Source organism: Castor canadensis, chromosome 6 (assembly GCF_047511655.1).
Source record: "Castor canadensis chromosome 6, mCasCan1.hap1v2, whole genome shotgun sequence".
NCBI lineage: Eukaryota > Metazoa > Chordata > Mammalia > Rodentia > Castoridae > Castor > Castor canadensis.
The window spans coordinates 168,303,322-168,326,237 of record NC_133391.1 but is presented as its reverse complement, the minus strand read 5'-3'; the positions used below and the strand labels follow the sequence as shown (position 1 = coordinate 168,326,237).

At 39.5% G+C, this 22,916-nt stretch overlaps 1 protein-coding gene across 7 annotated transcripts in view; it reads right to left on the bottom strand.

Moving 5' to 3' along the window:
* Ctnnd2 (catenin delta 2) overlaps positions 1 to 22,916 on the bottom strand; it is an 858,282-nt gene that overhangs the window by 344,953 nt on the left and 490,413 nt on the right. For all 7 annotated transcript variants that reach the window (XM_074077729.1, XM_074077725.1, XM_074077730.1 and 4 more), the window contains one exon: positions 5,437 to 5,631. In XM_074077729.1, the coding sequence (XP_073933830.1) occupies positions 5,437 to 5,631 (195 nt within the window). The remainder of the gene's footprint in view (positions 1 to 5,436; positions 5,632 to 22,916) is intronic.

Sequence of the window (22,916 nt, the reverse complement as noted above, 5' to 3'; positions counted from 1 at the left end):
ATTCAACATAATCTTTTAACTTCATATATTATTATTTTGTGAAGAAAGGCATTCAATGCATGGTCATTAGCAGTAAAGGAATCATCAACGAAGGCAAACATCCCCACAGCACTGGATCCCAAGGCTGGCATATGAATGAGTATACTAGAGATGTATTTGAAAGAGAAAAGGATGTAAAATCTTATCCTTGAAATTCTCCACAGTTTTCTTCTTGTTGTATTGCTCAAAGGATTTTAAAAATGTAAGTCCTCCAGTTAACAGAAAAAATAAATTATTAATTGTAACTGGATCTTTCTTTTAGGATAAGGAGAGGTTGAGCTGAAGGCCTTACTCTTGCCAGACAGGTGTTCTACCACCTGAGCCATAACTCCAGCCTTTTATGCTTTGGTTATTTTTCCAATGGGTCTTGCTTTTCTGCCCAGGCTGACTTAGACTGTGACCTTCCTATTTATGCTTCCTGAATAGCTGGGATGGTAGGCTCCTCTACCATCCCAGCTCTTTATTGGTTGAGATGGGATCATGTGGAAATTTTGCCTGGGTTGGTCTTGAATGGTGATCCTTCTGATACTCCTCTTGAGTAGCTAGGATTACAGATGAGAGCCACTGGGCCTGGCCTAGGATCTTTTTTGCTACTCAGGAATGGCTATTATTTTCTTAACATCATAGCTATGCATGATATAAAGGAATTTGGGAGGTTTTTAGAAATGGTATAAAAATTAAACTGCATAAAGAAGTGGAAGAAATGGAAAAAATGGAAAGCAAAGGAAACCATGTATTTAGTTCTTCACGTGGATTCTTTTGTACATATTTACATGGATATTTGATGTATTTTTAATCACCTCTAATTTATAGCATGTGAGAGAAGGGCTTCTATGGATGATGACACAGTCAGGCTTTTGCAACATTCCAAGCCTATTTTGTTTTGAAAGGGAATGCTGACATTCCCTATATACTAGAAAGGGTAACAATTAATGGAGTGTTAGTTTAGAGCTTCATACTGTACAGTGATCCTGTTATGAGTTTACGCGTACAGTCTCATTTAATGTTCACAACAATGAACATTAATGTTAATGTTAATGTTAATGGCTGGCACCATTCCTCTTACATCACCCTCTACATTTCTTATATGAGCAGGTAGTAAACGACCATGTGGGCAGAGCAGGGATAAAAGCCCAGGCTGTTTGACTCCAGGCTCTGCCTGTGTCACCTCATCTGATCTGTGGGGTACTACACAGGCTGGAACACCCACTTAACACAGCCCACACACTTCAAAGTATGATGTTTGGCAAAAAAGCCAACAAAGATTAAAAATGAATGTGACATACAGTGTACCTGGTTAAATCTGTATTATATTGATCATTTGCCAAATTTTAATATTCCTCAGAATCTGTAACATCATTTTCTTTGGCTACTTCCTAAGAGGGATATGCAGTAAAACTGCTTTCAATTGAAAACTAAATGGGCCCAGATGAAGGTCCTTGGATAGAATTTTCCATGAACATGGCAGTGGGGTAGTGGGTAGGGGATGCTTCTATTACCGGCTAGAATGAGGGCTCAGAGCAAACCTATCACAGGACAAGAGAGAGGATGGCAGAGAGGAGAGGCTGTGTAGGGTAGCATGAGGTTTCCTAGTGGCCCATCTACAGTGTCAGATGGTATGGATTATTCATGTGATTCTACAAGATGCTCAGTCACATGAGACAGAGCTGGGTGCAAGAACAGAACTAGTATGGGAGAAAAAAATCTTCCTAAGTAGAACATGGTTTTACATCAAGTGACTGTTAGGATGTGGTCATGGTGTGAGAGGCATATTATGTTCTTTATGTTCTGTCTGTCTACTTACAATATATTATCACCCAAAGACAGGGTCTCACACTAACTTTGCAGTGACTGGCCTCAAGCCATAATCTTCCAATCTCTACCTACAGTGTAGCTAGGATTATAGAAATATACCACTATGCCCAGCCCTGATATCTAAATTATTCTTAATTTTCAGCCTGTGGTACTACATCACGTCCTTGTGTAGAAAGTACTTATGTAAAAGCTGTATGTGGTATATCACAAATAATATTAATTTAACATCTAATCCTTGGCCTCTGTTCTTTCAAGATTGCTCTGCTTATTGATATGATGCAAAGTATAAGGTGAGGTATCTTTAGGGGGTTGTGGTTTATCTTCCAGGACAAGGCTGTCCATCATTTGTTGGTGTTAACGCTGACCTTGGTTCTCACTTGCACAGAGTTATGAGTATCACTTCCTCAAACTTTGTCAATGAACTGTTCTGCCATTGAGCACTCTCCCTCCTTCAGCTCTGAACGCACGTGTTCAAGGACAAGGAGAGCTGAAGCTTCTTTGGATCTGTCAGTGCATCTAGCACAAAACATGTCCTCAACAGATGTTATGCGATTAGCTGGATGAAGGGAGTCACTGAACTCCCTAGATGAACACAGATGTGTATCTGTTTTGTTTTCAAATGATGAAAGCCTAGGATCTAGGGCAAAACTGCCTGGGTGTGAATGTTAGAAGCCGACTCCACACAATCTGTGTGACACTAGGCAGAGGACGCAACATCTCTGTGCTTCAGTTTTCTGATCTATAAAATAAGATCATAATTGTAGCTCAGTCTTAGGGTTTTTCTGGGAATGAGTAAATATATTCAAAGCATTTTGAACAGTCCCTGAAAGTAGCCCTAGGCTTCATTCTCCACGCCAATTACTCCTTCCATGATTGGTGAGGCATCCTATGCGAGTCTTCATTCTCACAGGTGGACTCATTGATGGAAAGCAAATAGTTTTCAGTCTCCCTGCCTCGCTCTCAGGACAGCATTTGACATGTTTCAAGGGCTGAAGTGCAGGAGCTCTAGCTGGTGGCCTGTCACTCAAAAGACAGAAAGATAAGGCTAGTGATTCAGGTCAGCTGAGCCACCAATGAGCTAAGAGTCAGTGGCCCTAAGCACTTCAAGTCTAACAGGCCTGGTAAGTATTTGTCTTCTTCTCCTGAAGGATTAGACTATTGCAGTAACCTGGAAGCCTGTTCAAGGTTAGTCCCATTGGTCTCTGGCAAGGAAAAATGACCTTCTGTGACACAGGGAAGTGACCTTAGAGTGTTTCTTTATAGCTATCATATCTGTAACCTCTTTTTTGTAATTTCCATCTGTAGATATATGTTATACGAGATATAACTTAATATTAAATAGTACACTTAAAATATATAACTAACATAATACACATACTGAAGGCATGTCTCAGACATACTAGAGACATTTCTAGGGTAGGGAAAGTGTGAGGACATGAAGTAAATCAGGTGTAGACATGACAACCTGGACAGCCACAGGGGACAGAGGGTATATAGCCTTATGCTTAGGAGCTGAAGTGAGCTGTCTTCTCTTTTGCCACCTGTTTCCCCAAGAGACTATCCATGAACCTGTGGAAAATTTCATAGCATTGCATAAATACTATTTCCTCAAAACTGCCTCAAGTTCAAAGGTGTAGGTTGGCATGGGTTTTAGACTTCCGGGTGTTATAACTTTGGCAGCTATCTGCCATGGGTATCACTGGAAGCATTTCAAGAACACTGTTGCCTACCCCCAAAGGAGGGAGAAAAGAAAAACCTTTGTCCCTTCAAGATGGCTCTCCACTGGTGGCATGGAGCAGGGGTCAGCAGACTTCCTGCAAAGGGCCAGAGAGCCAATAGTCCTTGTTTTGTCCACCATATGATCTCTGTCACAGTCTCTCACATCTGCCACTGCAATGCCAAAGCAGCCATGGGACAAATATGAGCAAGGGCGGGCTGCACACTACCACTTTATTCAAGGACACAGCTCAAATTTCATGTTGCTTTCACATGTCCCCAACATTATTTGTCTTTTGATCTTTTCCCCAACTATTTAAACATATAATAGTAATTCTTCGCTCTCTAGTGCTACCAAAAACAGGTTGCAAACTGGCTTTGGTGCATTGTTTACTGACCTCAGGCTTAGCGAAAACACCTTCTGTTGTCTTTAATGTGACATAGATGAAGTAAGTGTTTTTTTAATTGTAGTTAACTTTTCATTAAACTCCTGGAAGTTTATTACCAAGAGATAATCCTCAGAGTGCATTAATATGGAACAGAAAATCAATAAATCCCTTTTGTTATTGGTTGTTATTCAAATTAGGTTTTAAACATCACTGGGGTCCTTACCTCTTCTTTTGTAAGGAGGGCATGTACATAAACTCAAATGTTCAGGGAGCCCAACTCCAGACAGGAGTGAACTAGCAGGATGGCGCTAAGAGAAATGTGGTGGAATAAGTGCGTATTCTTTCCATCTACACCACGATGTATGTATTATCAACGTTGGATGGCATTTACAATGTCAAAAGTAAAACCAAGTGTTTGTGACTTTCTTCTTAGGATGTAGTGAAAGATCAGAATGTAAATATCAATAATTAACTTTGAAAGCAGCTCAGCTTGCCTTGATTTAAAAACATGCAATTTAGTATCATAATGCAGTTTATCAAAATTGCCACACTGTACTTACTGGGCACTACATATTACAATACTCTGAGCTGTGCTTTGGACCAGATCACAGCTGTCCCAGGCCTGACCTGCACACATGTCAGCAGGAAAGAAGAAACCAGCCACAGGATCTGCAATCTAGCAACATCGTCTTTGTTGTGAGCAGTGGGACTTTGTAATAAGTGCATATCTGAACAACTCTTTAATTTTATTGATTTTATATTTTAGCCCAAGTGTTCTCTAGCAATGTAAGCATGGTATCAGACCTCTTATTCTGCAAATGGTTATATATTGGGGGAAACTTGTCTTTCTTCATAAGGTTTGTGGTTGTGTAAAATTCAAAATACATGCTTAATCCAGGAGAGTTACACAGCTGGTTGAGTCATAAGCAACTGCCAGCATCCACTTATTAAACAATAATGATTCAACTATTAGTTTGTATGAAACAAATTCTAAGTTTGCCTTTCAAAATATGCTATACTTTTAGCAAATATTTCCCCTGCTAATCTTGCCAAATAAGTAGACTACACCGTTAGAAAGCACTTACCACCAGGCAGCTGCATTTTTTGTCATATGTAATGACTATGTTTTCTTGAAGTATTTATTTTATTAAATACATTAATAAAGATGTATGAAGCATTAGTACTGTGTCTTTTCATTTTCCTGATTGACAAAATAAGCTTACAACCCTCTTTATACTTCCATCATTCATAATACACTCAGGTAGTTAAATTGGAGACATACTGTGTTTTCTACCATCATTGTCACAGACATTGATGGTGGCAGCAGGTCACATTGCTTGTGGGGAGAGTGGAGGTGAACACACACACACACACACACACACACACACACACACACACACACACACTCAGGAACTACATCTAAGCTCCCAAGGAAGCCTTTTCTTGTGGACAGGCCCGAGTGGGTCCTGATACACACCTGTGCTCGTGCGGTAGGTGCCGGTGTGTGCTGGCGGCAGAGGGTCCCCCTGGCTCTGGCTGAGACTCCTCATAGGGGGTTTCTGATAGACGCGGTCTTCATAGATGGGGTCTATGTGGTGTTCTGGGGACTGGAGGGCCCGCAGCTCAGGGCCCAGGTGTCCATGCTGGCTGCTGTACGAGGCTCGGGACCCAGCTAAAACAAATGAACAGGAGAGCATTAAGGCTCAAGCAACATCCAACAGTATTTTATCCAAGAATATTTGAAGTTGGGGGAGGCAGGGACTGAGTGATTGAAATCTGTAGAAAACCAAATGAATAACAGGAAATGGCAGCAGTTGTCAGGCTAATCAGCTTATCGCCACCATCCAGCTGCCTCACGCTGCTCCCAAAGCTGATGTCACCATGAGGATGACAGTGTTTCTGAGATAAATCCACACTAAACGAGACCACTGAAACATCACTTTTTTCTCACTGACTAATGAATGTAACTGGGTTCTTTACCAATGGAATCAGGCAGACAGACAATCCTACAAGCCTCTTTTTATACCATAGCCCTTGCACCATAAACTGTACAATAGAAATTATTTTGAGTGTAGAGTGAATGAATAAGCCACAATAGCAAAGCTATCTTGATGTTTTTTTCTCCTAAAAAGTGAACTAGAATTTGTTCCATCAGCAGTTTCTTCCTGGACAACAGATGAGCCAAAATGTTTGGACTTATTACAGCCTAACCCCCTGAGAGGAGATATTTATGAACAAAGCTTTCGGTTATATTTTCTTTTACTCGGATGCTCCAAATTGAAGCATTTGTATTTGGTCTACCTCCCTTTGGAAAAGGAATGAATGGCTGTCACTAAATGGCTTACTTACAACTTGAAGTTATGTTCTACAGCTTTCTTGCATTTGTGAATCTGATTTGCTACACTTCATTGTATAAAATGGAAAAAAGTATTGCTTTGAAGTATTGCTGTAGACCAGGGAACCATAGGTACATTTAAGAAGGGGTTCTCTGCACATCAGGGAATAGACTTTCAGGAGGGCTGCAAGGTCAAGTTGACAGACAGTAAAAAGACATTGATTGAGAACCAGTTTCAAGGGGAAAAAGGTCAGGGGAACTGGGGCATGAGATGAATTTGGGGCAGCAAGGAGAGGCACTGTCTATCCATGGTGAGCACAGAACATACACAAGAACCAAAGCGGGCTACAACTGGCCTTAGGAATGGCCCCTTCGCTAAACTGCCAAACTAACACCCACCTGGCACACTGGGATTTAACTGCTGACTGCTTTTTAATATAAAGCCTTAATTCCGAGCTCTCCATTCCAGCCTAAAGCAATAGGGTTTTGGAATTCCTTGGCCTGGATGGAGCCTGTGGACAGTTCCACCTCTATGCTGCTTGTCCAGGACCTTCACCAGGGCCACTTGACGGCTCAAATGTTCAAATGCTCAAAGACAGGCTGCTTCTTCAGGAACAAATCATGGAATAATTTGAATATTCTCTTTTAGTGTATTTGAGGAAAAAACCATTCAAAAGGTTTGAAATTGTTGATAGATAAATGTTTTGCTGTTATATTTGGCACAGCCTTCTTTAAATGTCAATAAACAGAAAACAGCATTTCTGAATGATGAGGGAATTTCTGGGAACTCTATGAATATAGCAATGATTAAAAAAAACAGTGTTTAAGGGAAGCAAAGAAGCAGGGCAGGCAAACTCCTTACATTTCCCTTTGCTAATAATTAAATAATTTCTGATTTATATAGCATTGTGATGAGTGATAGATTCAAAATAACTGTTTTGCATAATTAGCCTCATTGCATCTGATTTATCAAATGCCAACATCACACTGAACATTATCTCAAGCTTAGGTTTTTCCAGGAATACATTTAAGTACTGTAGGTTTTGACTTCCTCCTCTCATTTCTCATGCCTGAAAGTTTTGATAGTATTGTCAAGGATTCAAAAGTGTAAAAAGAAGGAAACAGTGATTATGCCCAAATACAGTCCAGTTAAACATCACTGGTAGACTTAGAGTGGTAACTTTACACCATGCCTTTATTTTATGTCTTAAAAACATCCAGGGATGAACAAGGAGAGGACCTGTTGACTTTTTAAGTGGTGACATGATCTTAGGGCATATGTGAAAATCCTCTTCTTACATTCATTACTTCATGTTAGAAACTTTTTATTACTACCATTAATCAAATAAATACTCCTAGGCTAGGAGCAAGAATCTTTTTATTTTTTGCAGTACTGGGAGCAAGAATCTTAAGACAAAGTTTACCTGTGTGAATATCATGCTGTCAATGTGTGAATATTGACAAAAATATAGTCATGAAGTTTCTATTTGAATAGTGCATTATATCCTATAGCATATAAAACTGTAAGATCATAGTGTTACCCTGGGACAATACTTGTGCTAAAATGAAGCATTGTACAGAATGCAGACTGAGACTTGGTCTGTTAAAAGGAGCATTGTTTATGCTCCTTTTACCCACTGTCATCAGGTTTCAGTATCTTATGGGTAGGCACAGTAATTGGTTATGGGACAGAAGAGAGGCCAAAGAATCACAGGTTAAAAGTCCATTGCGGGAATTCATGTCTTCTACCACCCTTGCTTAGAAAAGAATGCATCTATCAGAGCCATATTGATAAGAACTTTGACAATTTTGAGAAAAAAGATCTCCCATAACCACTCGGGGGCTATGCAATAAGATTTTTAATAACTGCTAAGTGAAAGAATACATACGCTTTTCTTATTAGGAGTTTTCTCTCAACATTTTGTTCTATTTACTAGTGAGTCCTAAGAGTATCTTACTGGAATTTACCACACCACTCATGAGCACTTACATCTTTTCTAGGAACTGGAACAATGCTCTCTCTCTCTCTTTCTCTCTCTCTCTCTCACACACACACACATACACACACATATGTGCACACACACATGCACACACACGCACACATGCTGGGGAGACTTTGACATGGTCCAACATGTTACAATTATATTGAAAAAGAACAATTCTGGGATCTTGACCTTGACCAAGCTGAGGGCCCAGAACTAGAATGGCAAAATGCAATTGCAGCATGATGGACCAAAGGGAAAACCAGACCAACTGAACTGACAGCTCCCCTACAATTTTAGACATACATTCTGCAGGAATAATGTCTATCTACACAGCAATTCAGAACAATTTCTGCTACAGTTCCAGCATTGATACTTTATTTCTGTAATGTGTTTTTGCTATTCCTACTTCTCCTCTTCACATGACAAAGGAAGGTTAGAGAATTCAGGCACTGGCAATTTTCACATACAATGTTTCTAAAAATGGGATTGAAGACTCATTTCTGAAACATAAACACTTAGCTTGCAGATTAAAGAGAGCTGACGATGCAGGAAGGGTGTTAGAATGTTTGACGTGTACCCTATGCAGGTCATGATACTCACAGGTCTAGGAATCCCCACGGAAGAACCCACAAGCTAACCTAGGACTAGAGTGAGGTGGCTGCTCTTATACAGAGCCATCAACCATCTCTTCCCTTTTGCTGGGATTGGTTTGGATGGATTCTAAGATGGATCACAACCCAAGTGGCTGCGGACCACTCAATTGTGGTGTCAACAGGAGGAGCGGAAAGATTTCAGTGATAGTGGTAAAGCAACAGTGTTACCCTATGTAGGAGGGATTCTAGGAGCTCAGAGAGCTGGGTAGAGTGGACAACCGGAGGGGTAAAAGACTTCAGACACCTCCTGCTTCTGTGCTGGTGCCATTGCTCTTGGTTCCATTTGTATGTACAACTACTAAGAAGCAGCTGGATATTATGGCTCACCACCAAATTCTTCACAGGAAAGGCGGCTTTGGGATGTTGAGATATAGTAATATTCAAAGCTTTGAAGTAAACAAATAATATATAAGGTTCTTTGTAATTTTAATGCTTTTATTGTGCCAGTTTGCACCTGAATTTTATCTTAGATCTGTCTCTAATTAGCTAGGTGAACTAAGGCAACTCACCTAAACTATTTGATCCCGGACTTCCTCAAGTGCAAAAAAAAACAGTTGATAATAATGCATTTGTATAACCTGGGATTGTTGGGGGATCAAGATAATTGAGATCACGCTCATAAGTGCTCTGTGACTGATAAAGCAATGTAAAAACAGGTGTTCTCATGTCATTGGATGTTAGGCTCAAGAAATGATGTCTTCTCATTCATATACATCTTTTGATTTGAAAAAGAAATCAAATACTTCTTAATATAGGTTATTCACAATGCAAAGACTGGGAGATTTCATTTGAAGTATTCTACATGACAAAGGTTTTTCTGATGATTTTGTGAAATATGATTGCAAAATATAAATCTTAGTTTTTTTTCTTAAGAAAAAGTCTTGCTGCATTCTAATGAATAATTGCAAAGAATCATTAATGAGGCAAGTCCTAATGGGAAGAAAATCTTGAAATGACCACAAAAAGATAGAATCTTCTTTAAGAAAGGAATAGAACATAAGTTAAACCTTCACATTGAAGATAAAATCTTGCTAACCCAGTAGGAAGCCAGCAACTGACATCCAGGAGACTCTAGACATAGAAACCAACCACGAGGCTAAAAGGGCTAAAGAATGGCTTACTGTCTACTTTGTCAACCTCCACACCATGGTTTTACTAGGTCAGAGAATGAAAAAGTTTGTTTACATTTGACCAGCAAAAATGTAACATTTATTTTTCAGAATGACTTGCAACTAAATTTTAAAATTCTGTCTTGTAGTAATGCAACTACATTTCTATTTACTAGTTTTACACACCTCCTGTATAACTGCCAATTTACCCATATTGACTGATACACTCATTTATTCATTTGACACATTTACTGAGTGCCTGGATAATCTCTAGGAGATGAGGATGCTATAGTGATCCAAACAGACAAAGTGCTTGACCTTGAAAATAAGTGTATCCTCACATTCAGGCAGATAGAGATAAGGCGACCAAAGAACAATGAGGTAGAGCTGGGGAGAGGAGACGGTATGTCAGGAGGGTGTACTGTTTGGATAGGGTAGTCAAGAAAGCTCTTTTTGAGCATCTGACATTTTAGCAGAGAGAAGTGTAAGATGAGAGATTCACCAATTCTGGAGGCAAGAACTCTTATTTCTGAGACAGGGAATTTGTAGAGGTAGCAAAGGCTTCTGTAGGAGATTCATTTCAGAATGTTTATGAAAGTGAGTTTATTAGTGTCTTTTTAAAGCATGTTGTCTTCTAAAAGACATAAAAGTAAGTATAATAATATTCTTATAGGGTCATACTATAATTGATTGTAATGACTGAACATTTTAACTCAAAACTTTACAATCACAGCAACCATATTTATAGCTAAAGGATTTGCAACACTCAGTAGGCAATCACACATAACAACCTTTTGAGAACTGCATGACTGAAGATTTAGCTCTCAGTAACTACTTTTGTTTTGCATCTTAATTTTCTTAGAATATGACTAATTCTCAAATCCTAGTTTATTTCCCAAATGATCATCCGGGAAATGTGCTGAAAACGCTGATTTCTGGATGCAGCCTCCAAGAGATACTGATTTGGTCAGTCCAGGTGGGGTGCAGCAATGCATGTTTTAATGAACACCCCCAAGTCTACTGATCCTAATGCAGGTTGGTCAAGAAATACCAAGGCTGCTCTGTCTTAGAGTAGAAAAAGGGGAAACAGGCATTTTAATGGAAAAAATAAGCATCTGATGTTTTAAACCTCAATTTATCATTTATTGCTTTAATCAAATTATATATTTACTACTGGGTTATGCTAATTGTTTTACTAAATAGAACAAACAATATCTCCATTCTGTTTTTCATAGAAACTCATTCATGTTTTCTTCTACCTTATGATCTATGACTCTAATAATGCAAATTCATCTGCTTTTATAAGGAAACAAATGTTTTCATTTTGAAATATCAATAGTAAGTTGTTAAGGACATCCTGCTTCTTAACTGGTCTCTTTAAATCTGCTGTATGTTGGGGCTCACTGGTTTCTGGGTCCCCCTGCATTCCCCAATATGCAGTCTTTCTCTTCTCTTTTCTACAACTAAATTCTCTACAAATAAAATCTTTCTGACCTCTAAAAAAAAATTTTGCTGTATGTTTCAAATGTTCATTTGCAAAAAAACCAGAAGGATAAAAAGAAGGGTCTAAATGACTAATAGTCATGAGGCAGCAACTCAGATGATGTGCTTGTGAATAGGTAACAGGGACAAACTTTCATCTTTGGAAGGAAAATGTAGAAAGGTCTTATGCTATGAGGAAAGCAGAATCTTCATTGTGCAATCTTAATCTTTAATGGTGCAATAAATTTACCATTTACTTGTTGATACTTACTGATGAAACATCTGCGAAGAATAAAAGAGAACGTTTACAGAGAAGGGTGGAGCCTGGAGCAGAGGCAGATTTTTCCTTTGCAGATCTCTGGGGCAGGGCTTCCTCTACTGGACATCATAATTTTAGGGGTGTCTTCTCTACCAATATGCCAACTTCACTAAGCAATGTGGGCAGGCAGCATGACCTGGAAAAGTCATTAGTATCTTCTCTGATTGGATGATGGCTCTAAACTAGTTATTTTGTGGATTTAATAGCCTGGCTTGGTGTCTGTTATCATTAAACTTCTGGAAAAAAATATGATATCTGCCTAGGAGCACTTTTAAAAATAAAAAAAAGGACAATTTGAGTTAGTATTATTATTTCTTAAATGTATACCTTAGATCTGAGAAAAACCATTAAAATAAAACTGATCTCAAAAGAAAGTGCATTATGAAATACTGCTGTTTTGAGAATATACATGAAGAAGCAGGCACACTGACATTCTTCCTCCTGAGCTTTGTGCAATATGATTTACTTGTTTTAGTCTTGATTTTTGCTTTTCATTCAAATTAAAATTTCAAAATTTACTTTATTCCTAAGCTAATTAAAAAATTAAGTTTTAGTATTTAAAAGACTCCAAAATCTTTCCTTGTGTCTTCTAAGTTTATGAGTTGAATTTTATTCTCAAACAAGTAGTAATTCATCAAATTCACTTGACAACTTATTCCATGTTGTTATAAATGTAAAAATGAAAGGATACATTTTCCACATAGGCTAAGAGTCATATTTCATAGTGATGTTTGGAAGTGAAATTATTAATTCATATATATTCAAAGATAAAATTGCATTGTAACCTAAAAATTTCAATGTGATGATATAAAATGATTCTATGATGTTAAGTTTTTGGAAAGACAAATTACCCTCCCATTCCATCTGTTTCATAAATCCTAGATTTTCATATTTTATACCAACTTAGTACAACTTTGCTGCTATCAGCAAAATCATGGACAGCTCATGTAATCTCTGGCAGTATACAAAACACAGAAGGAGTTCTTCCTGTTATTTTCTTGAGAAGGTTTCCAATAATTTACTGTAATTATCAAACCTCATTATTTCTTTTACCAAATGAATACTATCAACTATTGTGATTCAAATACTTTCCAGTGAGAAAATTTAGTGACCAAAATCAGTGGTCAGGACACTGCAGCAACTGTACCCTAGGGATGGCATCTCTTAGAAAGGCATGGTCTCCTGGTTCTTGTGCTAACTTTCTATTCAAAAGGATTTCTTCTCAAGCTTTTAGGGAAACAGATTTCTTTTGTTCAATTTTTATGACATTTGGAAAGGAAGGACTGGCAATGGAATGTAACAAGTAACATGCAGTCTGGTAACTTTCATTCTTAGGAAGGGCCATTTCCACTTTTACTTTCAGCAGAAAGTCATGCTACTTCCTCACCTACCATGAAATGGATGGTGGATCAAGGTTCTGTGCACTCCCCACTCAAGCATCATAAGCAGCCTGTGGGAGATGTTTATCTAGTGAAACAAAGTAGATAAGCAGTGGTGGTATGGCACATGTCCCAGAATCTGCTTTTGGTTACCTATCCCAGAGCAGGTAGAAAGGAGCTCAAAATGAACTAGGGAGGTATTCCAGGGGTTCTCAAAATACTAAGTGCATGTAAACGCTCTGATTGAAACTCATGTTCTAACTCAGTAGGTTTGCAGGCTTGAGATTGTGTATTCTAAGAAGCATTCAGGCAAAGCTGTTCTTACTGGTCTGGTTAGGAAGACAAGAGCTGCTGGTTCAGCTGTGAATATGTATCTGGTCACTAGCGGACTTCAATTTAGATACCATCTGGCATATTGGAGAAAGACATATCAATGTCACAGTCTCTCCTGTCTTATTGAATAAAGAGGACTGGCCTTAACAAATGCAGAGGTCAAGCATCTAGCTGGATGCTAGCTCTGCAGGTGGGGTCTGATCAGGCATCCAGCAGCCTGGACTCAGCACACACAGGTTTGTGCTGCCAATGATGTCATGACTGTTCTGTGGTTGCTACAGATTTACCTTAGCTCTATGTAGCCAGGTTCTCATAAGGGGGCCACAAAGGAGTTATGGAGCTCGCTAATTGGGGCAAGATGCACTTCTAGGGAGAAACAAAAGCATCTTTCCATCAGTAGGATGAACTATAAAATACAGATGAACTGGAACATTTTTGCAGTGATTTCTGGGGAAGCAGGTATCTACGTTCCCTGTATTGCAGTAGCACACACATGTGTAAGGGAAGCTCTTCCACCCTGGGTGAATCTGTGTGGCATGCATGTGGAAGACTTTTAAGCGTATTCATAAGGGGGCTCATTGTAGGCCAGGACCTCAGGAGTGGGCCCAGGGAATGGAACAGTTCAATTATTCTCTGGGTGCCTTTAAGAAACCATTTGGCTTGGATGGTCAGGGCCAAAGCTGGTAGATTTGGGGCAAGATATAGAATGTTGAGGAACACATAAGTTTGGTTCTTAGCAGGCCCCTTAAGCCAAAGCTTTCAGAACATTCCCAGCAACATTCATTCCTGAAGGTGTGTGTGCATGTGTGTGGTCAGGGGAGTTTAAGAGATTATTTTCTGATGTTTGCAGGAAAGGTGGCAATACCCTTGAGAGTAGGGAAAGGAAGAGATGGGTATTGCTGCAGGCACACCACATTCTGCCTGTGCAATTAGCCTCTTGCTGGGGCTTGACAGGCTGTGACCATGCACATGGACTTCTCCTGCCACCTCCTGCTTCCTTTTCCCTTTTGATGTGTGGTGTGTGTGGAGTGGTCTCTGGAAAAGGCCTTTGGGCTACATCAAGTGTGAAGTCTGGGGAAGGAAATTTGTGAGGAATATCTGTTCTGGGGCTGGGGCTGTGGGTTGCCTGATGTTCTATGATGTGTGAGTAGGTGGGGGGAATAGAGTTTTGACAATCATGACAATCCTGTGGATTCTTTGGAATCTTCCTAAAATAGCTTCACACTGATGAATAGACCCCCCCAAAAGACTGACCAGCACCCCAAACCCTTCAGAATTGGGCAGAATGAAATGGGAGTAGGAGATACAAATTTTAAACTGTAATATCGTTGTATAGAGGGCAATATAATTATATTTCAGACTGGTAATTAAGTCTCTGGATACCTGCATACAAAGAAATTTAATAAGTGAAGGTAATTTTTACCTGGGAGGGGTCTTGTGTGTGTGTGTGTGTGTGTGTTCTACCACTTGAGCCATGCCCCCAGTCCTAGAAGGGGTCTCATCCATAAATTCGCTTTAAACCATGTCTCCTTCCTGGCTGGAGTGGATCGAGAGTCTGGCTCACCACTATCTTCCTATTGTCCTAATTAACTACTGATGCAAAGCAATCTATGCTTGGTGCTTCATTAATTAGTCACTTCCAAGAGATTTTAATAGCCAGTCTCATATTCACACAGATATTCTCCTTTATCAACAGGGGGATAAAATTCAATGAGTGTCATTTTATTTCTCAACAGCTGCTTCTCAAAACCCCATCAGCACAATACTTGAACAGTGCATCTGGAATCTGGCTTCCAGACCTGATTATTACAGATGATTACAGATATTTCCATGGAAAGAATTCAGAACAAGGTGCTCCTTATACATCTTTTTGCTGCTGTTGCTATATTGAAATGCAAACAGGACAGCCACACAGGCTGAGGTTTCAAGGGGTTTTCATTCTGCTCTCCAACATGCTGGGGGAACTGAAGTTAAGTTTTTGACTTTGTTTCTGTGTTTTCTGTGTAAGGGCACAAGTGAAGTTCTCAGTATGCAGGCAAGGAGAAGAGTTTCAGATGGACCAAAGTGGCTTCAGCAGGCAGTTTTCTTCATACGTTGGCTATGATATGAAGATGCTTTGCATGTCAGCATTCTAAACACGACCTTCTTACTCAGACTGTTTAGATAAATCATAGATAGGCTGCACAAATTCACTTTCCAAAATTAGACATTTAGCTTCTAAAATGCAAACTTAAAATGCATTATCTCTGTATCATTTCCCTACAGTTTTGTATGTTCCACTGACACCCACAGGGTGACCTTTGTGATAATTTGAGAAGAAAAAGACACCATTGACTTTCAACAAAATTTATAGAGAGAAAATGACAAGGGATCTGCTTCCTAGATTAGTCATTCTCTATATTTACAAAACTTCTCTATGTCTCAACATTTTATTCATTTTTATTATTTTGTTCAACATGAAATTTGACAACTATAAAACAAGTTTGAGCTTTGAGAAGGATGAAATTCTTCTTTTGACTCTCTTCCTCTGATAAGTTTTAGTATGTGCATATGTGCATGTGTACTTTAGAGCTCAATGTGTTGCTGGGTTATGTATGTATAATTATCACTTGAACACCAGCTATAGTCACCACACCATTAAATTTGTAATATTACAAATGACTGATGAGAGCAATTTATAGTTAAAATTCTCCCATCCCATTCTTGAAATGCTGCCTTTATCCAAGGAAGATATTCTAAACCACCTAGGGATGTGACTGATGCTTTTCTACTATAGAAAGTTGACTTACATTGACTCTCCCAGAAGACAACAAGTGCAAATGTGTAAGAAGACTATCAACTGAAGGAGGCTTTTGTGGTCATGTGAACAGCAAGTTGTTTGACTGATGTGACTATGTGTTTGTGTTCCCCTAAAATCTGTAATTTAAAACCTCACCCCCAATGTGAAGGTATTAGGAGGTGGGGCCTTTGGGAGATGATTAGATCATAAGTACAGAACCCTCAAGAATGGAATTTATGCCCTCTATAAGAGACCCCAGAGAAATCTCTTGTCCCTTCCACCATGTGAGGACACTGAGAAAACACCATCTGCAAATCAAAAGTGGCTCTCAATAAAAGCTAAAATCTATCAGCACCTTAACTGAACTTTACAGCCTCAAGAATTGTAAGAAGTAAATTTTTATTCTTTATGAGTTATGCAGTTTATGGTACTTTGTTGTAACAACTCAGACAGACTAAGAGACTGACATGGAGAAGACTGGGGCATTACCTACTTCTAACCAGCTAAGTGTAAGATGTGCAAGTGTGTGTGTGTGTGTGTGTGTGTGTGTGTGTGTGTGAGAGAGAGAGAGAGAGAGAGAGAGAGAGAGAGATTCTAAGGAGTTCTGACATCCCTCTGGTACACTAACTATTAAAATGGAAGTTTATCCCCTAAGTGAGGTTTTGACATCTTTACCACATTTCTAGCTAATACACAGAGAGCTAAGGATGAAATATAGGTATCATTCCAGGTTCAAAATAGGCTCCCTATCTGAAATGACAAAGCACCTGTGGACCCAAGAAAAGCCAAAAGGAAACATCAGTTCCATCAAGTCTGTCTTGAAGGTATTACATAGCAAGCAAGAATGGAGGGGCCTCCTCAGCCCCACTTCTTGGTCAAAATCATTAATGGTCTTCATTGAGTTTCCTCTGCTGGCAAGACTCTCTGTGGGCTCCTGAGAAGGTCCTCAGTACACTGCACTGATCAAGCCCCATGGGATGGACATTATATGGTTTTATAATTTCTTACTTCCATGGGGCCACGCTTTTAGGCTGCTCACTCTGTAGTGAGCCTGTGGCATTCCATGGATTGCTTTCTAGATTTCTGTGCATATTGCAACTATGATCTAAGGAAACAGAAGGCTACTTTCCAATGAACAGTGAAACTCAGAGGTGAGGGAGCAGGCATGTCCTTACAGATTTTCAATACCTACAGAGTCAAGTTTTACTGTCAACTTTCGCTAAAAATTTATACATATCTTGCTTACTTCAGGAAGAATCTTCTATCTCTTTTATTCACACTCTGCTCTGTACTAACAATAGATGATGGTTACTCATGACCTACAATCATCTTGCTTACTAGAGTAAGCTAAAACATTTGTTAAAATCTCCTGGATGAGGCATAGTAGAAACTGCCTTCTTAGAAAGAAGCTTATTTTCTATAGTATACAGAGGTCCCATTAGCTGCCTTCAAGGAGCCCAACTCCCCATTTACTCAAATACTCTTCTTTTGATTGTGGGGAAACTCAGGATACTTTCTTCTTGGTATCAAAATCAGTGCTTTGGTAGTGTATGTCATAATAAATTTATGAAGACCCATTGGGATCAGCCCTTACTGAGTTTGGATATTTCAGTTTTATATAATCTACAATAGAGTGTGTATATGTACTTATTGTATTTTACTTTTGGTGTCTCATTGACTTTAAATTCAGAGGTACTGAGCCTTGAAGTGAGAGATTAAACCCACCACCTGCCCCTCTATCTGTGTTTCTCTGTTTCCATCCAGTAATTTTCTTTGTCATTCTAGATTGTATATGAAAGCAGTTCCCTGTAGAATCCTGTTTCTACCAGCCATTTATCTGATCTGCAGTCTTGAAGAATTCAGAAAAGATTTCTGCAGTACTGGTGAACCATTGGGATGTTTATTGTGTGGCCCATATCTCCAAGAGAGAAAGGAATTTTCTTGACAGCTGGATTATTTATGGGGCCCCAGAACTAGCCTCATATTAATACATTTCTCTTTAGTTTTGTCATATACCCTCCAGTCTCCTATGTCTCAGACATTCATTCAAATACTCCTGGGACCCTTCTCCCCAGAGAAAAGAGGCTTATATAGAATTCTAGATGATTTATTCTTGCCAAAAAGTTGCCTTTTACTTTGAAAAAATGTAGCTGGATGAAGCTATGATTTGGATGTGATTTGTCCTTCAAGGTTCATGTGTTGAAAGTTTGGTTCCTAGTGTGGTGTGTTAAGATGGTGAAGCTTTAAGAGGTGGGACCTAGTGCAAGTGTAAAGTAATTACAAGGACTACTGCCCTTGGGATTATTGTAGTTCCTGAGGGATCCCAGTTAGTTCTTGAGGGAGTGGGTTATTATTAAAGAGCAAACATGGCCCCTGAATCTCTTTGGTTTCTGATTTCACCGTGTGATCTCCTCCACTCTCATGTGTTCTTATTATGACGTCATCTGCCACGCTGTGACTATGAAAGGTGCCTTTACCAGAGGCTAAAGAGATAAGGCCACCAATCTTTGCTTTTGGCTTCCAAACAATGTAAGCTAAATAAACTTTTCTTTGTAAGTAGCAGCTTTAGGTATTCCATCATAGTAACAAAAAAAGGACTAATGGCAGATAAAAATTTCTACTTGAAAAATTCAATACCTCCCAAATGTGGTCATACCTCCTCTGGGTCAGTTTAGGAGATCAAAAGCTCACATTAGATTCAGCCTTAATATCATGCATGACTCTGGTGATCTGAGGTCTTTCAGAATATCACGATAGGATTCTGGTTCCTCTGTACACTCATTCATAATGAGTGTGCACCTCTGTATCTGCCTCTCCCTCTCTTCTATGGGACGCTGACAGAAGTGTACTCTCCTAAGGCCAAACTCAAATGCTGCCTAAATAATAGCTTGTAGACAGACACAATCCCCCATGATCTTTATAATAACTCTGGAGAATTGTCACAATATTGTTATCCCAACTACAGGGCAAGAAAATAATCTTAGAGAAGCCCTATTATGTTATCCAAGAAGAGCACAAATGATTTTACCCCAGAACCCTTGTGGTAGGTTAGGGTTAGCCAGATATCCACATTCTTTTCTCTCTCCTTTCTTCAAATGTTTGTTCAGATGCCATCTTACCCTGGCCGCTGTCCCCCTCTAACCTTCCTATCTCCCTAGTCTTTCTCTCCACAGCTCTTTTCACCACCTAATGTCTTCCCTCTTGAGAACATCAGCTCCAAGAGGACCAAGATTTTGGCCTCTGTCATATACAGGTGAGTGTTCAGCTCCCAGAAGTGTGGCTGGTACAAAACAGGTGCTCGGTAAATACTTCTTGATTTGAATCAAAATGTGCAAGATCATAGAGCCAGGAAGTAATAGAACTGAGATACCCACAGATGTGTGGCTATACCCTAAAGCTCTTAAACATTGCCTTCTGAATTTGTGGAATTCAATGGAAGATAAACTCATCATGCTTTCGCTTTTTGTCCTTAGATTCTGAAATTACCAGACCCTTGGCACTTGCAGCAGGATTCACAACTATCAACTTTCTTGGGCTGAGTCCTCCTTTCTTTACTTCCTAGCCTGCTGCCCAATAGTCTTTCCTGGACTTCTCTTTAATCCCATTCAGTTTCCTCTTCTTATTTCATGGTCTTATTTAGCTTGGATACATCATCCAAATACCATAGCTTTCTAGGACAGTGTACAAAGGAGACAGATTGAGATAGATTTTCTGAGCACTTGAAAGACAGAAAATATTTGATTTTTCCCTTTACGATGGATAACTGGTGATGTATAGAGTTTAGATTGAGATTTACTTCCCCTCAGAGCTCTGTGAGTTGCACCTGTGCTCTGTACTGTCCAATATTATGACTTTTAAGTGAGGTGGGATTTGTTTTATTTCTCTCCAGAGACTTTAGGATCTTTTTTATCTTGGTGCTTTGAAATTTCATTTCAAGATATGAAATGGAGAGTTTTTCATTACTTTTTTTAATCCCAAGCAGAAGTGTTTCCTAGGCATGGGCCTCCCAGCTCTGCAGAATTATTCTGTACAAACTTCTTTGATAATTTGCCTTTCTCCACTCAACTTCTGACATGCTAGAAATATGTTAGATTTTGGGAGCATGTACTTTATGGTGCCTGAACTATTCTCATATTTTCTGTCTCCTTCCCTTTGTATTCTACCTTCTGGGTGATGGCCTTAAGAATTTCCCAGTCATTCCATCCAAGTTTTAGCTGCAGTAGTTATATTTTTACAACCTACAAAGATTTTCCTGTTCTTTGATCTTTTTGCATACCATTCAGTTTTTATTTAATGAATTAAAATCTTCCTAAAGTCTCCTCAAGTCCAAACTTAAAGTTTTTGCTTATTTCTTTTAATCTCTTCTATCCCTTAAATTATGTTTCTTCTGAGAACAATTTGTTTTCCTATTTTTATCTCTCTTTCTCATGCTACTGATTCTCTTCCATTCCTCAGTAATCCTTGCTAATTTGTCATATTTGGGGAAGAAAAACCAAGTGGCAGCTTCTTTTCACAGTGTGGATAAAAGTGTTTCCCACAGTGAGAATAGAAGTGTTTCTCACTAGGTACTGTCCCCAAGTTAGTATTATAACAGGAAGGGTGAGGTGTGCAGACTGACCATCTTCTGTCTTTCTTCAGGGTGAATAGGAGGGTGAGCACCCTTGGTACTTAGCACCCCCCACCACATATGCCTGGATGACTTGAAGTTTATCCAAGCTGTCAACATCTAAGTCAGAAGCCTAAGAATCTCAGTTTGTGCAGTTTCTTTAAGAGAACACTCTTGTTTTTACCTTGGAGTAAACCCTGGCTACAGTCTCCCATTTTGGCAGGAGAGAAGATGTGAGTGGGAGGGGGTGCCAATTTAGAATTGTCTCAAACACTGACTTTCAGTTCATCCTTCTGTTGTTAGCCCCACATCTCTTCCCAGAAGCCTCAGATCAACTCTGGCTCTTAATCTGCCACTTTTTAGAAAATTCTTAACTTGGTTTGCTTGTTGGTGACACCCAACTCCTCATCTCTTGTCATTCTCTCTCTTGTGATTTCATTACCCACTGTATTCCTGTACTTTAAACTTTTTGGATGGGGTCTAAGAAATAGGAGCAGCAAATAAGTGGCAGGGGTTATCATTCTAATCATTATCTATGATAGACTTTCACTATTTTTGGCTTATATTTCTCCAGTTAAATTAGAGCATGATGAAAATCATGTAAATATTAGAATTCTGTATTTGTCAGAATTCTGCATAAAGATACTACTTCTCTACAAAAGACAAAAATACCTCATTTTAATTGACATGGTTGCCCTGAGGTAAGAAGAGTTCGTAGGTATTAATTGCTGTGGACCAAACAGAAAGGAAAGATAACAGGAAGGTCTCTCAGGCCACCTAGCAATCTAACTCTAACTTCCAGACTCCAGCCACTAACTTGCCATAAGAGGATATTATTCCCATTACAGTTTGACCTAGACATCAGTTGAACAGAAACTGGATAGCAAGTGCAATGCAGATGTGACATAAAGTGAATTTACAGAGGAAATGCTTCATTAAACTTCTTCAAGTTCTGGACCACTAGGAAGATGAAGGCTATTAGACAAGGCTGAACAGACACAGAGGGGTGAGGGTTTGCTAAAGACGCCAGTGTGTGCTGTCCTGGGTGATGGAGTCTCAGGTGAGCTTCCCTGAGACCACTCAGATCTTAAGTTCCCCTTATAAAATGGGGGGGGGGGCAGAATTCTAGAGGTAAATGGTTGGCAGAATAACCAGTTTATTGGTGAAAGCAGGAGAGGGACAATATGTAGGAATAGGCCTGCAGCCCTCAAGTGTGCTGGGGTGCCTGATGTCAAAGTGCACCATACAGGAGAGAGATCGATTCTACACCGATTCTGAAGACAGCATGAGCAGGAACTGGTCTTCAGGGTAAGAAGTTCTGAAGAGGGAGCTTGGATCTAGGGGCCTGACCATGGGAAGGCAAAGGGTCTGCATGGCTGGGAGAGCTTCCCAAAGAGATATTTCTCCAAAGACCCTTTGGAAGCTCCAGGAGAGAGGGAGTTAGTCATAAGCACCTTTGAAAGAAGGTTCAGGTATTGATCAAGCTCATGGGCTGATCACATTCTAATTAGTGAGTCTAAACTGGGATTTTTTTTTTTAAACCTTCAGTGATGGTGGTGCTTGAGTGAGTAGAATGTTCAAGGAAATTGTTCAAGCGCTTGTCCATGGGCCTGGAAAGCTCAGGAAGAGCAGAGAGCAGGTTATCATATTGCCTTTTCACCATTCCCCAAGAGCTGTGTGTTAAACAGACTCTTTCAGAACCTGAGCCACTGCTGATCTCTTTGAGAACCTGACAACAGAGACTAAAAAGCTTTTGCCCTGGATTCAGCACTTCCCCCTTTTTTTTCTACAACAGGTAGACTTGGAAGCCCTAACAAGTCAGGGAAGGGATCTGAAATCTCCAAAAACCCAGAATTCAGAGTTTTAGTGAACGATCCACTCTAAGCACCAAGTTTCATGTCTGTTTGGCTGGAGTACAAGGAGGGCATATCTTGACCAAATAACTCTCCATATTAGGTCAATTTTAATTGAAATCGC